Consider the following 17,438-nt stretch of genomic DNA (forward strand, 5'->3'; position numbering starts at 1 on the left):
TTTCTCCTATTGCCATTGGATATATCGCAAAAAAAGGTAAAGATATCGCATGCGTCGACCTGCTATATCCAATGGGAATAAGTAAAATGGCCTTCTTCAGTGACGTCACGAGCTTCGTGCGGGGGGGGGGGGGGCTTGTTCTATAGGTGGTGTTGGATAAGTCCGGTGGCATAGTCCTGGCGTTCATTCATTCGGCTTTGATGTTCGTCTTCAGATTCGCAAAGGTGCTCCGTAGAAATCGATTAATCAGATTTCGATTTTTTTGGTCAACATTTGCCGGTTGATCAGATTGTTAAGGTAATCTAATGCATCTAGAGCAGTGTTTCCCAAAGTGGGCAATATCGCCCCCTGGTGAGCGATGGAATACTCCAGAGGGGCGATGGAAGCTACGGTTATACCATTGGATTCTATGGGCTTGTTTGATTAGGGGGACGATGGGAGAGAAAAATTTCTGAAGAGGGGACGATGGAACAAAAAAATTTGGAAAACTATGATCTAGAGCATGGTTTCCCAAACTTTTTGGTCCATTGCTCCCTTCATCAGAAATTTTTTTCCTCTCATCGCCCCCCAACTCACGTAAACCCATAGGATCCTATGTTAAATCAGTAGGTTATATCGCCCCCTTAGACCATTCATTCCATCGCCCATCAGGGAGCGATATTGCCTACTTTGGGAAACACTGATCTAGAGTGTCATGGAAATTATCAGCATAAAAAATTATTTTTTTGGAGGTGTCGCAGTTAAGTTTCACTGTGAAATAGCTAAATTTGAAAAGCTGATACTGTATTCTTTTAACGTTCTCTGCTGAATATGGACATTCTGCTGTCAATATTTTCGTAAGAAGTAGCAGCTTTAAATAGCGAAAATTTGCCCAGGGATGACAAATAAATAAAAATTATATTAAATGACTTTTGCACTGTATGATAATGGGATTATTGCAAAACCCACTTGAACACGAATTGAAAAATTAGAAAAATTAATATATGATATAAGAACTATGTATCACAGATTTTTGAAAAGTCGGTTTCCCAATAATAATAATAATAATTTCTCGGTATTAAAGCGAAAGAATCAATTTATTTATTAATGGCAACTTTAATTTCTTCGCGTTGACAAGAATAAGATGAAGCGAGTGTTCTTTCTTGTTGGTTATTCTTTAAAAATGTGCGTCTTAAGAGAGGTCTTTTGGTTGTCTGAACGCCGTTGAATGATTAGGCGATGCGACACTACGTAAGGGGGTAAATGAGACATCATGTCCTCCCTTTTTTGACAGCTCTGGACTCGAGTGATTTATGAGAACTTGTTCATCATCGTCTCCGTGTCCTGGATGAGAGTGACAGGGCAATCGCTTTTCCGGAAGCTCTTTTCCGTATCGCAAAAATAATCGCTGCTTATCCGAGGGAATGTGATAAGCAACACCTGTTGCTCCTTTTGGCTACACACAATATATATATATATAATAACGCTCACGAATTTAGTCATTTTAGTTAGCTTATGTGTGCATTATGTTATGGATATTAGGTTGAGTATGTGTGTGCTGCCATCTATTTTTCCTTTCAGATTTTTAATTGAGTTGCAATGTTAGAATAAAGGTATTTTTAGGAGTGTGCCACTCATTGTGGGGCAGACTCAGTATTACTACAGTGCGTCATTATCCCGTACGTTATTGTTAAAACGGTTGCACGTCGGAATAACTTCACCGGGCTGGCGTCCACGCATTTTATTCACTGCGACGAAGATTTGCATACGGTTTCTTTTTCTTCCCCAGGTTACATTTGCATGCATGGTGTTCCTTTTCTCTCGATAAATTTCAACAGGAATGCCGCTTTAACGTTTGCGGAGCGGTCGTTTGCGTTTCATGTTAGACAATGCATTCTTTGATAACAATTGCTTGTGTTGGTGCGTGTACTATCACCTCTTAAAGGTTTCCCCATTTTTTGTGAATCACCCTGTATAAGATTTCGAATGATTATTGTTGACTTAAAGCAACAATAGCGAATTCCTAACAACACTATCACCGCGGGACCAAGAGTTCAGAGCCGTTTCTGAAATGAGAGGAGAAAAACATTGTTGGCTAAACAAAGACGGGGGCAGACGCACTGAAATAAAGGAAATATTGAGGGGGGGGGCTGCAAGTTATCAGGTGTTCTTTATACACGGGATTAAAGTAGTGGGGTATATCTATAGCCCAGGTCGGTAAATTTGAAATTTGAGAAATAGTTGTCAAGAAAATTAGAGTAGAATTTGAAAAATTCGGCAAAACAAATCATGAATTTGCCGGGGTTTAGATTACCAGAGACAGCTTGGTGAGTGACATTCAGAGTGCACAAGCATGTGAGTGACATAGAGAGTGAGCTGCCACATAAATGAGCCATCAAAACGGTGGCACAGACAGAGAATGTGTGCACACATAAGAACTACTTAGAGCAATGTTTCTCAACCGCCGAGCCGAAGCCAACAGTCAAACCGGGTCCCAAGTGATTCACTGGGTGTGTGTGTATATATCATTACACTTTTCACTCATAGTTAGAAAAACTGGCGGTAGATGGCAGCACTATGCAGAAACAAACTTCACGTCAGGTTTCACTACACGTACACGCACATTCCAACATGTACCAATTCGTTAGAGGTTCCGCAGAGGAATATGGACGAGGTGCATGTGTCGTTCAGTAGTACAATTTTGAAATTGTACCGCTCGCGCGTATTTTTCACTCAGAAAAGTCAATAATTCGATTTCCCATTGCGATCTTTGGATCAATGTAATGAGCTACCGTCACCATGTCGTGTAGGACATCACGATATTTGCTCGTAAGAATCCCAAATTCATTTCGACGATTGCGATTGCATGTTCAACATGTACATCCGAGTCACTGCCATCAGCATCCAGTATTTGATCGAATTAACTAAATACAAACACGATCCCGCGACAGCATTTGCCACGAACAAAACATAGAAGAAATTAGAGTGTTCGGTGACGTATTTTTCAGTTAGAATCGCGGACCTCGGAACAATTCCGCACGGTTCAATTCACCGTCGAGCTTCATGAACTGACAGCGAATAAATGACGCTCCATATTCCCATATATTGATCGTCCCCCCTCTCCCCCCTTTACTGATTGGATTGAATTATCACAGTAAACTGATGTCGGAGGTGGAAGTTGTTTAACCCTAATTCTGTCCTCGCGTGAGAACCCGCGATCACCGTTTTCCTCTCGTCCATCCTCACTATCGGAATCTCATAAACCTGTTGCGTGGAAATGATTAATCAACGTTGAAAGTGATAACACGCTATTGATCGCGGAGGGAAACCCGATCGCTCCATTCCACTAGGGGTTTTAAATTGTAAGCGTGGGCATTAATTCAGAATTTGCGTGCGGTGACGGCGACGAGACCGACGAGATTTCGGGGGGGGGGGGGAGAGAGAGGTGTCACGATGTAATGTAAAGGAATTTGAAGACGAGGCATGAGTTTTGCATAATTCGAATGCCATCGTCGCGCGTGTGGGTTTTGAGACAAGATAGAAGAGAGATTCTATCTGTCCAAATGTGTCCGAGGGAAAGACATCTGATATATCTTGCGGCATATGCACATAAAAATGTCGATTTACGTTCATTGCCGATGCCTATCAGATCACGACCTAGAGACATATTCAAGAGATTGAACAGAACGGAAAAATTTGTCGACATTGAATATAAATTCCCCCCACAAATAGGATTTCAACCAAGAGTTTTCTAGTTGTAACCAATAGATGGCGTAAAAATTTCAATTCATACCGATTCCATAAGTTTAGTCGAATGCCATGTACCTTGTCACAATCTTGACGGGAGTAGTCTAAATGTCCCATCTGCCACCCACTCTTAATTGCTTCCAACACCAAAAAACAGATGGCAACACTTCTTGAACTCAAAATATAGAAGTCAGAGATGGCAGTCCCAATAGAACAACAAACACGCATGACTCCGCCATCACATAAAGCACACAAAACTTTCCGCCACGCACCGATTCAATGGAAATTTTCCAGATAAATGTTAAGGTAGTGCATGACGTTTCATATATTTACCCCCTCGAATGAAGCGAAACACACATTGCTGGTGTGCTGCATACTGAACGGGAGGAGAGCCAGTCACTCATACGGTCAGGGCAGGTGAAATGTCAAGGGCGAAATTTCCGACTATGACGAGAAATGAAGTGTTACAGCAAGTCTGCGGTGGTTCAAAATATGTTTCGCACATCGCCTATTATGTTTCGTTACAGCCGAGTTTTACCTCTAGATGACGATTGGTTAAAAATAAGTGTCATTCATTTAAAGACGATCTGTTTCCCCCCCCCCCCCTCCTTATTCAAGGAAAAATCCTCGCGACAGGAGCGCGAGGAGAACTCGTGAATCTCTTAAATATTTCAGGGAAAACTTCAAAAAAAAAAGTCAAATACGTGTAAATCCTAGTGGGGGCTCAAACTATGTGTCTACATCCGCACACTATTCTCTCTGCTTCATCTATCGTTACATAAGCAAATATTCATGTTCGTCTCGATCATAAAATACAGATAATGGTTCGAAAAATCAAGCGTCAGAGATCCAGTTTTTTTTAATACTTAATCCTGTATATTGACTATTATTTTTGTCGTGTGGACGGAGAGAGATAGAAATTTTAATTAATTGATCTTAGTTTCTTCTTCCTCCCCCCCCCCCCCCCATAAGTATGTATACGCCAGAAAAAAGATTTTTAACGTTAGAAAATTTCGTTAAATACAGATGCGTGTTCGTGTGTCATGAGCAAATCCGTTTATAACGAACCTCTGGACGCGCAATTGCGTCGAATTTAGAGGGGAAGGGATGGGTGGGAGAAATAAAAAACTAAGAATAATAAATATTTCAGCGAGAAATCTCAACGGAGCTTCATTATAATTCGAAGAGATGAGCAGGGGGGGGGGGAACCAAAGATAAGCAAGGGAAAAAGTGTTTTAATCTGTATCTAGGAATTGGCAACTGCCGTAATTAGCTCGACGACCGACCACCGAAGACGCTCTTGGCATCTTGCAAATCTCAGCCTATCGATGGTGCGTATTATGCAAATTTGAAATGAGAAATAACGGATTATAATTCCACATTGTGCAGTTTTCTACTGAATATTATACTTGTATATCATTTGTAAGTGCCACGGGGGGAGGGGTGAGATATAAATGTTTGATATATTTTTTTTTCCGGTGGAAAATTTATCTATATAAATATGTATCTATTTATCTATATGTATCTAAAATTTAATCTATACATATATAATAACATGTCTTGACTGACTGATTCATCATCACCGAGCCGGAATGATTGAAGCTATAAATATCAAATCAATAGTTTTTATTTCCTCCTTATTCGAAAAAATGTTAGTTCAGTTAAATAGAAATTGGCAAAGGCAATGGGTGGGAACTACCGGCGCTAAATTAGAAGTTTTTAAGAAAATTTTGGATATTTTTGTGCAATGCAAGTCATGATGAATGGTTTAAAATATGACTATAGGGGATCGCGTGAAATAAGGCTATACAAGAAAGTATAATAGAATTGTTAACAGAGAGTTATGGGGTGGGGAGGGATAGTAACAGAGTGTAACTATAGGGGGATGTTGGTTATTTTCGTGAGAAAAGTCACTGTAAGCGGTAAGACAACTATCTAATTTCTTGAGGAAATGGTGGATATCATTCGTGAAGGATCTTGAATGGTGAGCTAGAAGGACTCATTGGACAATCTGCACGAAGCCGTGATGGCTGAATGACCCAACGTGCTTTCAAGTGGTGGAATTTTGTTGTACGATATTTGCTCGTCTTCATTCATGTCGTTTTTTTTTATCTCATGTCTCTTCAGGGTTTTTTTACGTCTGAACTAGGTACTCATCCTTTCCAGATTTATTCATGAATGAAATGGTACCGTTTTACCATTTCCTGATCTATACTTGGTGAGGGGGGGGGGGTACCGTTCCATCTTTTCGAATACAAATACAAATATAACACCACAACAGGCAAAATGTCTAGGATTATTTATACTTCGTCATAATGGTATCGTTTCATCCTTTCCTGATTATCCTGTCCAAATAGGTGCTGTTTCATCCGTTCCCCGATTTGACCTGTGTCAAAATTATACCAGTTATCCTTTTTACATTTATCCTTGGTCTGAATATGGCACCGTTTCAATCTTTCTAGATTTATCATTGGTCGAGGAACACGTCACTGTTTTAACCTTTACCAATGTATTTTTTTGTCAAAATGATACCATTTCATCCATTTGATCGGTTCTTATAAGAATGCCTCTGAGCGTCGTCTTCGTTATTGTCTCCTGGGAGCCGTGATCCGCTCGAAGATTTGTTTTCTCGATGGAATTGTGCCTCTCAAGATAGATGCAGATGGCATCAAATATGGTAATCACTCCTGTCTTTAATAGACGTGCATTCGCAAACACAAATCACAATCATTCAATAGTTTGAAATGAATCCCTGTATGTAATGTATATTTTTGAGTATTATATTTTCTTACCGAATCCATTTTTGCCATTTTCTTTAACCCATTATTAATTGATTGTTGTTATTTTCTAAAGGAGGCCGAGGTTTGCACATGAGCGCATCCTTCCCCGAGGATTCGGCATCTTTCAAAGTTTCGCACTTCTCCGACTTCAGCCAAGTAACCGACGTTCTCGTATTCGTCGGATTGGAAAAATCACGAATCCTTCGATCCAGGGTGAACTGGAAACCAGGGATGTGGCGCGAATTTAGGGTGTGTAAGCTTCTGGAATAATTCTTCCTTCTTTAAAATGAATCCTTACATTCATATAAGTTTGAAGCGTAGAAAGTGTTCACACCTTACGTCATTTCTTTTTTCTGTTGGGACGTTTTGCAGATTGCCACAGGAGACGTTGTGAGAAGCACGACGAGATCCGCCGTCACAATGACGAGATCGCTCATAAAAACTGTCTGCGAAGAGCACAATGAAAGACACGTGGCTTTATCGCGAGAGATGAGGAAACATTTCGAAAGGTTCACCGCATCCGTATCGGAAGACTTCGACGCAATATCCAGGGACATCCAGGTCATGAAGAATCAATTCTGGGTGATGTACAGGAGAAACGAGTTCTACATGAGAGACGTCGCACAGATGTCCCAAGAAATGTACCGGGGTATTAAGTAAGTACTACTCTCTGCTCTCTGGCAGCATTCTCAAAACGATACCTTTATTACAAAATAGCGCAGACTGGAGTCGGACTTGCCAGATTTCAGTATTTTGAATTGTCGGGATTTCCGTAGTGTCAGAATTTGACAAATTGGGTTTTCGTTGCTATCGGAATATTGACTTGTCCTGTTTTTTTTTTCGGAATTGTGTCAGGACTTTCACTTGTAGGGGTTTGGTACTATCGAATTGTGGTCAGTCGGAATTTCGACTTGTCAGGTTTTCGGTATTGTCAGAATTTTTGAATTGTCGGGTTTTCGGTCTTGAGATTTTGACTCGCCGGGATTGTGGCAGCCTGGAAAACACGTTGGATGTCTCCCCCCCCCCCCACTTTTTGCTTTGTCGGGATCAGGATTTCATATCTAGTACAAGGAATTCGATCATACTCTTCTAATGATTGTCTGGTAATTTTTGGTCACAGGAGATATCTCGTCGCCGCAAAGTGTCCCGAGAAAAGCAATCAATGTTGATGAGTGCACAATCATTGCAACGATAAATTAATAAGATAGAGCTTTCCAGGGACATTCAAGAACCCAAGCCCAACACCCCCCAACCCTCATTCAAAAAAAAAAAATTCTCCCAGACAATAATCCCAATTTAAAAGTTTTGTGACTATGAAATATTGACTACAAAAATCCACAACTAAATTTATTAATTCATCGCAATTTTTCATCCGCAGGGAATTCTACAACGCAATGGTCATTTTGACTGAGGTGATGAAGAACGTCGTTCTGGAATACGCCGAAGATTTTTACTACAGCATGGTCTATGCGGTGGAAGACCTGTACGCGTACTTGAAGAAAGGATACGCGAAGTTCGTGACGGATCTCAAGACCTTCTCCGACAAAGTCATGAAAATGACTTCAGATTTGTGGCTGTCGCTCGGGAACGTCATCGCCGACGTGTCTTACAGGCTCAGTAAGATGACCCAATCCGCTTTGGAATGGATGGCTGGAAAGATCGAGCCCATGGTCAAATCCTACGCTCCGTTCATCATCGACTCTTATTACTACATCCGCCTAAAGTCAGACATGCTGAGGGAATCTATCAATGGTGAGTTTCATCAATTTTTAATATTAACAAACTAGTGCAGATTTCCTTTAAGGCATACAACACTAAACCCATGGCCACACGGACCAAATGTGGGCTTTGGAGTCATCCGTTGTGGCCTGTGACAAATAACCAAACCACTCAAGTGGCTCACAAAATATTATCGAATCACTTAAGCGGCCGTGGCACATTTACATATTACTTCAGTAGCTCGTGACACATTTCTAAATTATTTAAGTCGCTGACAGCATGTATCCAGATCGCCAATCACATTTCCAAATCACTAGAGTGACCATAGACACACTCCCAGATCACTCGAGTAGCTGGCAGCACACTTACAGACCACTTAAGCGACCTGCGGCTTTTTTATAGACTACTTAAGTGGCTCTTGACACATTTCCAGATCATTTGAATGAATCGAAGTACATTTCCTGAGCGAGCGAGGTTCAAGGATTGTGGAAACCGAAAGCCCCACAGGTGATGTAGGCAAATTATCGGATATCACTGGATATACCCGATGTGTACAGTGTTAATTAATAACTTGTGATTACTAAAGTGCCGGTGATACCTAGGACTTTAATAAGTACATCAAAATCAAATCCTGCTTTTCTGGCTGCATTTCGAGATCACTTAAATTGCCCGTGGCACATTTCCAGATAACTTCAGTTGCCCACGGCACACTTTCACATCAGCCGAGTGAATCGCGGCACACTTCCAGATGACTTAAGTGGCCGGCTTCACATTTTCAGATCACTCAAGTGATCCGCTCTCTCCGAATGCTTGAGCACACCCTGTTTTGAGGAGGTTCTTTTTTAACGGTGAGGAGGTAGAAAAACCTATTTCCTACCTGGAATTAGTAGAATGTGTATCGAATGTTAATTTGTAAAAACCGTGAATTAAGGGAAAAAAGTGACTGCTTCCAATGATCACTTTGATCACTTTTTGTAGAGAAACTTCTCCCTCCATCAATCTCATGAATTTCATTCCCCCCCCCCCCGCAAAAATGAATCTGAAGGATTTCCGTGAAATATTACACTACGAGCATTTTATAAAATTCCGCCTGCGCCCCTGATATATACTCGTTTATCCGCCTTCAATCAATGCTTACAGCTTCTATGTGCAGCGATCACCGATTCTCATCAATTTTCCTGCTTCAGGCGGTAACGAAACTCAGCTTTAGAAATTGTGGGTGCGATTGCATAATTGAGAGCTAATTAAATCCCGAGAACTTACATAATGTATTCATTGGCACTTGCAGCACTGACATGCATAATACATTATGTTGCTTGTGTAATGAGGAGGGGGATATATTATAATATACACACACTAGAGAGCTTCGAATAAAAAACCGTATTATTTTTTACTTTAATCTTTGGATCAATCTGGTTTTAAGACATTTATGGTCGTGGGCTCGACGCTAGAGAACCATACACTATGGCATATCAGACTCTCAATAGGGAGAATATAATTCTGTTTGCAGGCTTTGTGATGTCATTCGAGCATTATCGCTTGGTCACTCACTTGATCACTCATATGGGCACTCACGCACTCACTTGATCACTCACTTGGTCCCGTCCAAGGAGAAATGTCAGGGGAAAAGTGTCCTTAAAGAAATTTAAGGGATAAAATGTCCGGGAAGAAATTTAAGGGATAAAATGTCCGAGAAGAAATGTCGGGTGCAGAACGTGCGTGTGGGGTGAAATGTCCGGGAGAAATGTCGGGCAAAATATTCGGGGAGATATGTCATGGGCAAAATGTCCAGGACAGAATGTGCGGGGCAAAATATCCGGGGAGAAATTTTAGGGCAGTATGTGTGGGGTGAAACGTCAGGGGCAAAATGTGCGGGACGGAATGTCCGGGGAGAAACATCATAGGCAAAATATCCAGCGAGGAATGTAAGGGCCCTTGTCCGGGAAGAAATGTCATGGGTAAAATGTCCGGGGCAGAATGTCCGAGGAGAAATGGCATGAGCAAAACGTCCATGGAGAGGGCGAAATGTGCTAGGGACAGACTCTCCGTAAACCTAGAATTTGATACGAACCATCCTTTTGGGATCCCGAACAGATTGCCGGGTTCGATAGCAACAGCTTTATTTTTTTTTTCTCTTTAATAACTTGAAGAAATTGAGGGGTTCACCCTCTACAGCCATCTAAATGCCACCAGCACCATCATCTTAAGCCAACATTAAAATACACATTTTGCAAGCACTCGGTGTGTATAAAAGGCTATTTGTGTAAATAATACCAAACTATACGCCACACTGTCAAGCATTTTGTAACGATGATGACTGGAATGAGGTAACCTCTGCTCATGATGGAGGCGCTCGTTCGGGAACGGTTCACGGCGAGAGGTGGTTTTATTATGGCCCACTTCCATGAAAATTGCGATGGAAGGAAGCTACTTGTTCTCGAACATAATCGTTTAATGGCTCGCAGTAATTTTAATGACAGGAATCAAGTTTGAGCTTCACCTCTTCAAATAACTTCAGCTGCGTTTTCTCGTTTAAAACGAGCATATGCGTGGGAATTTCAGAAAATGAGATCCATTCTCCCATCGACTGCCATCTAGCGACGTGTTTGTTCAACGGATGGCAGTATCCGTAAATGTAGCCAGTAAATCACATTAGACCTACGTAGTTCGGAATTGATGTCGCAATTTTTTTTTCTTTTTCGTTTGCAGATGCCATGATGAGGGTAACCAAAAGTCCACTCTATGTTGCTCTCAACGATTACTGGAACCGTGTTGTGTACACCATCGAGAGTTTTGAATTGGCCGACATCGCTTCAAGCATCCAGTCGAGAGTACTCATCTTCGGAGAGAGGTTGGGTTTCTTCATGCAGAAGATATCTGATGCTGAGCTGCTGGACCTCGTTAGAAACCGCCTTCCAATCGAGTACATCGTGAGGTCAACATTGCAAAAAGTACGTTTTCTTATTTTCAGTAGTATTTTCCACAGACAAAAGTACGTTTCTCAGTTGCATTTTTCGCAGCAAGAAGTACGCTTCCTTATATATTTCCTGTTGCAATTTTCACAGCAAAGACTACGTTTTCCTATTCTCAGTTGTACTTTCGGCAGCAAAAAGAACACTTCTCTGTTCCATTTTGCACATAAAAAAGAAAATTTTTAGTTGCATTGTTGATAGCAATACGTTTCTCAGTTTCTTTTTCCCTGTAAAAAGTACGTTTCTTTATTCTTGGCTGAATTTTCAGCACATAAAGTACTTATATCAGTTACATTTTTCACAGACAAAAATTTGTTTTTCATTTTTCGCAGCAACAAGTGCGTTTTCTTGTTCTCAGTTGCATTTTTGACAGCAAAAGTACATTTTTCAGTTGAATTTTTTTGAGCCCAAAATACTTTTTTAGTTCCATTTTTCACATAAAAAGTACGCTTCACAATTGTATTTTTTTCACAGCCAAAAAGTACGTTTCTCATTTGAATTTTTTGCAACAACAAGTACTTTTTCTTGCTCTCAGTTACATTTTCTGCCATGATAAGTGCGTTTTCTTGCATTTTATCTCAAGAATTCCAGCAATTTTTCAGAATATTAACTTCATAACTGGATTTTTCCCTTTAGGGTGCCGACCTGTATGATTTCCTGGGAGTCAACAACATCCTGAAGAGGATCATCGACTACGGTCTGGACCGCGTCAAAAACACCGTGCTGACCAGCGGCAACGAGCTGCTCTACGAATTCTACCAGATGCGTAGCAGCGTCAAATACGAATACGACACAAAGAGAGGATATTTCTCCCTCGAGTACATGCTGCCATCACCGCAGAACAGCATCGTCGACTTTGTCAGCTCACTCAGATCAGTCAACCTGAGGAAACTGGAGGAAATGAGGAACAGCATCATGGAGAAATACTACGAAGACTTCTGCGTCTGGGATGCTTTCTATGCTGCCAAAAATGTCCTCAGGCCATCCACTTGGATGCCACCATATGACGGTGAGAAATTATAGTTTTCAATCGGAAATTCGTTTACTCTCAGTGAATTGATTCAACTTATATTTAGCTGAATAACCAATACCTATTGTTTTTTTTACAGCACATGCAATGATCGCCGGAAACCAGCACTTCGTGACTTTCGACAAGTACTCGTACGATTTCGCTGGCGAATGCAGCTACCTGTTGGTGAGGGATTTCCTCGACAAGAACTTCACGGTCGTGGTCAACTACAAGAAAGAAGGGCAGAGAGCCGTCAGGAAGTCACTGACCGTCACTTCGGGTGACGACAGAGTCGAATTGGCTACCGATAACAAAGTCATCTTGAACGATGCCAAGGTGGAGCTACCAGTTCTGGCCGGAGACATGGTCGTCATGAAGGATGGTGCCAGTGTCAGATTGGAGAACAGAAAGAAAGGTTTGCGATTTCACCAATCTATGCCTTTCCCTAAGTGTGTGCAGAAAATTCATCGTAAACAATTCACCGTAGGAAAATTCATCACCACGCAATTCATCGAAATCACAATTTATCAACAAAGTGACATAGTCAGTGAATTAGTGAGTGAGCAGGTGTGCAAATGAGAGCGAGTGAGTTGAGTAAGAAAGTTCACTCACTCATTCTCTCGGTCATTAATACGGTCACTCACTCTGTTTGTCACTTACTCACATGGTCACTCACTCATTCACTCACTCGGCAACTCACCCGTTCACTCGGTAATTCATACGGTCTCTGGACTCGCTCATTCGCTAGCTCATTCGGTCGGTCACTCGCTCAAAATTCCACCCCTCACTTGCTGAATCACTTGGTCACTCGCTCAAAATTCCACCCTCACTTGCTGAATCACTTGGTCACTCACTCACTAGTGACGAGCTGTTGTCGGTGAATTTTTCTATCGGTAAACTGCGTGTGGCTGTAAATTCTTGTAGATGTATCTCCCTAACGTGGAATTGCGTAGCTATGAATTTTCCTATCGGCGGATTGCGTTTCGGTGAATTTTCTGTAACTTCTCTGTAGGCCATCGCAGATTGTCAGTATACAGGATACACGCGTACAAGTTATAAACTTGCCAGTAGTGATAAACTATCGATTATATTGCAGGTTTCGTTGTTGCATGCAATTTGATCCACGACGTGTGCACTGTTGGAATGTCCGGGTATTACTTCGGTAAAACTGGCGGCTTGTTCGGCACTTACGACAACGAACCCCGACTGGACATGATGACACCGAAAAGAACTCTGGCCACAGACGTAGAAAGCTTCGTGAACAGCTGGGAAGTTACCAAAGGACCATGCAGGAAAGGAGGGAATATGGCAACGTTCGCCAGCAGCGACCGGAAAGTACATGAGAAGTGCTTGGCTATGTTTGGGAAGACGACATCCGACTTCAGGCCTTGCTTCAAACAGGTGAGCCAAGCACAGATTGGTCATTCCACCATACCTATGTTCTTTTTTTTTTAAGTCGATGTATTTCTTGTGATACGATATACTAGACTGAAAATTTTCAATCATTGTAGGTCGATCCCGATTCGTACATGAGGATGTGCGTCAGTGACTTGAGCGTGGTCAACGAAGAAGGCTTCGACAGCGCCATCTGTACATCTGCTGCTGCTTATTTCACTGAATGTAACATCGCTGGTGTGTCTCTGAAGATGCCGAAATCATGCGGTAAGTAAAACAAAATGTGCGAAATGCGTTCTTGTGTTGGTATTTCTAGGTACGTACAGATGAGACATGATAAAATGCTACACAAGTTGCTGTGTAATTACTGGCTCTTACGATTGAGCTCGGTAACGAAATTCTCAGCAAAAGCTTTGCATCTCCAGGTTGAGGTTGAAGTGGCATGTGCGGAGAATGGCACTTAGTGGACAAGTGAAATTACAGCTGTACTTATAGACAAACTCAAAATCAGTAATGCTTGTGTACACGCCTAAAATTATTAGTAGCACTTACGGACACGTCAAAATTACTGACATTTTTAGCCATGTCAAAATTTCTGAGACGCAGATGTGTCAAAATTACTGAGACTTTTAATTAAGCATGCCAAAATTACATCAGCGGACATAAGCTACTTACTCATGCGGACATATCAAAATTACTGACGGTTGCCGGACGTGTCAAAATTACACACAAGTGGAAATGGTAAAATTACCGACACATCCGAATATGTCAAAATTACTGACACAGCGAAAATGACGAATTCGCTAATGTTTCTGGATAAGCCAAAATTAATGATGCTTGCCAGAAATGGTAAAAATACTGACATGAACGGAAATGATAAAATTACTGTTTTAAAATTACAGCCTACCGACATTTGCTGATATGTCAAAATTCTTGACACTAGCGGATATGTCGAATCAATAAGTCCCCCCCCCCCCGCAATGGAAGATGGCTTTGAATACGATCCACGCAAATATGACTTTAACCTACCGTATATGTATTAGATAACGCTGACCATAACTATAGCAGTTAGCATTTGACTAGCCCCATAACGATATGAAAAAAGTCCAACTCCATGTTAAAAACCAAACGATTTCGGTGACTCGTCACAACGCGTGGGTGAATAATAAGCGTAATTTCTAATACATATAATAATCGAAATCCCTCCAGGATATAAGTTGCCATTTCCAAATAAAAAAAAATGAAAATTCCGCCAAGTTCACAGGGATAATAACATTTTACACTACTTTATTTTTGTTAATGTCTCTTCTCTAAAATAGCCATTTTTCCCGTAATTGGAACGACATTTAATCGGAAAAAAGCCTTATTATCAGTCAAAGAGGATTTTGGGAGAAATTTTCGTCTTAACTTGAAATGACCATTTTTTTCTCTCTTATCATCAAATATCACACCTCTTCAAATATCATCTTATATTTTTTCAACAAAAAAATATGATTTATATTTAAAATTTTCGGAACGTATTAGAGCAGCTGCACTTGTAGACAAATAAAAAAATAGCGGTGCTTCTCCATACACGCCAAAAAATCATTACACATGCGGACAAGTCATAATTACTTACATTCGTTGGAGATGCCAAAACTACTTGCACTTGCTGAATATGTCAAAATTACTGACACCTGTAGGCAAGTCAAAACTACTTACACTTGTTGGAGATGCCAAAATTACACACACTTGCAGGCAAATCAAAATTACTTACACTTGTTGGAGATGCCAAAATTACTGACACTTGCAGACATGTCAAAACTACTTGCACATGTTGGAGATGTCAAAATTACTGACACTTGCAGGCAAGTCAAAACTGCTTACACTTGTTGATGTCAAAATTACTGACACTTTGAGACACGTCAAAACTACTTACACATGTTGGAGATGTCGAAATTACTGACACTTGCAGGCAAGTCAAAACTGCTTACACTTGCAGGCAAGTCAAAACTGCTTACACTTGCAGGCAAGTCAAAACTGCTTACACTTGTTGATGTCAAAATTACTGACACTTTCAGACACGTCAAAACTACTTGCACATGTTGGAGATGTCAAAACTACTGACACTTGCAGGCAAGTCAAAACTACTTATAGTTGTTGGAGATGCCAAAATTACTGACACTTGCAGACATGTCAAAACTACTTGCACATGTTGGAGATGTCAAAATTACTGACACTTGCAGGCAAGTCAAAACTGCTTACACTTGTTGATGTCAAAATTACTGACACTTTGAGACACGTCAAAACTACTTGCACATGTTGGAGATGTCGAAATTACTGACACTTGCAGGCAAGTCAAAACTGCTTACACTTGCAGGCAAGTCAAAACTGCTTACACTTGCAGGCAAGTCAAAACTGCTTACACTTGTTGATGTCAAAATTACTGACACTTTCAGGCACGTCAAAACTACTTGCACATGTTGGAGATGTCAAAACTACTGACACTCAGGCAAGTCAAAACTACTTATAGTTGTTGGAGATGCCAAAATTACAGACACTTGCAGGCAAATCAAAATTACTTACACTTGTTGGAGATGCCAAAATTACTTACACTTGTTGGAGATGCCAAAATTACTGACACTTTCAGACACGTCAAAACTACTTGCACATGTTGGAGATGTCAAAACTACTGACACTTGCAGGCAAGTCAAAACTACTTATAGTTGTTGGAGATGCCAAAATTACTGACACTTGCAGACATGTCAAAACTACTTGCACATGTTGGAGATGTCAAAATTACTGACACTTGCAGGCAAGTCAAAACTGCTTACACTTGTTGATGTCAAAATTACTGACACTTTGAGACACGTCAAAACTACTTGCACATGTTGGAGATGTCGAAATTACTGACACTTGCAGGCAAGTCAAAACTGCTTACACTTGCAGGCAAGTCAAAACTGCTTACACTTGCAGGCAAGTCAAAACTGCTTACACTTGTTGATGTCAAAATTACTGACACTTTCAGGCACGTCAAAACTACTTGCACATGTTGGAGATGTCAAAACTACTGACACTCAGGCAAGTCAAAACTACTTATAGTTGTTGGAGATGCCAAAATTACAGACACTTGCAGGCAAATCAAAATTACTTACACTTGTTGGAGATGCCAAAATTACTTACACTTGTTGGAGATGCCAGAATTACTGACACTTTCAGACACGTCAAAACTACTTGCACATGTTGGAGATGTCAAAAATACTGACACTTGCAGGCAAGTCAAAACTACTGACACTTGCAGGCAAGTCAAAACTACTTACACTTGTTGGAGATGCCAAAATTACTGACACTTGCAGGCAAGTCAAAACTACTGACACTTGCAGGCAAGTCAAAACTACTTACACTTGTTGGAGATGCCAAAATTACTGACACTTGCAGGCAAATCAAATCTGCTTGCACATGTTGGACATGTCAAAATTACTGACCTTAGCGCAGATGATAAATATTTTAATATCTTTGAAAAACCACACGATTTCGGTAACGCGTCACAACGCGTGGATAAATAATAAATGTAATCCCTAAAATAATGATCGAAGTCCCTCCAGGGCATATAAAAAGGCCTTTCCATTATAAAAAAAAAAAATGCAGCGAAGCTTCTCTTCTCATGGCATAACATTTTTATGCTACTTTTCTTTTTTGTTTCTATCTCTTCTCTAAAATAGAGATTTCTCCCGTAATTGGAACGACATTTAATCGAGAAAAAAGAAGCTTTATTATAAGTCAAAGAGGATTTTGGGAGAAATTTTTCTTCTTAACTCGGAATGGCCATTTTTTCCTTCTTCTATGTCTTCTCTTCAA

The 17,438-nt window shown here is 40.7% G+C and overlaps 1 protein-coding gene across 1 annotated transcript in view; it reads left to right on the top strand.

The window, feature by feature from the left end:
* The window catches only part of LOC149081097 (uncharacterized), a 97,052-nt gene that overhangs the window by 71,855 nt on the left and 7,759 nt on the right, over positions 1–17,438 (top strand). The window contains exons 23-30 of the mRNA XM_089237880.1: positions 6,580–6,755; positions 6,879–7,162; positions 7,885–8,258; positions 10,935–11,176; positions 11,834–12,206; positions 12,307–12,621; positions 13,303–13,607; positions 13,718–13,868. Coding sequence (XP_089094006.1) covers positions 6,580–6,755; positions 6,879–7,162; positions 7,885–8,258; positions 10,935–11,176; positions 11,834–12,206; positions 12,307–12,621; positions 13,303–13,607; positions 13,718–13,868 — 2,220 coding nt within the window. The remainder of the gene's footprint in view (positions 1–6,579; positions 6,756–6,878; positions 7,163–7,884; positions 8,259–10,934; positions 11,177–11,833; positions 12,207–12,306; positions 12,622–13,302; positions 13,608–13,717; positions 13,869–17,438) is intronic.

The sequence above is a fragment of the Pholcus phalangioides genome, unplaced genomic scaffold (assembly GCF_987345545.1).
Source record: "Pholcus phalangioides strain wild (caught in Gottingen) unplaced genomic scaffold, Ppha-v1.0 ptg000010l_1, whole genome shotgun sequence".
NCBI classification, from domain to species: domain Eukaryota; kingdom Metazoa; phylum Arthropoda; class Arachnida; order Araneae; family Pholcidae; genus Pholcus; species Pholcus phalangioides.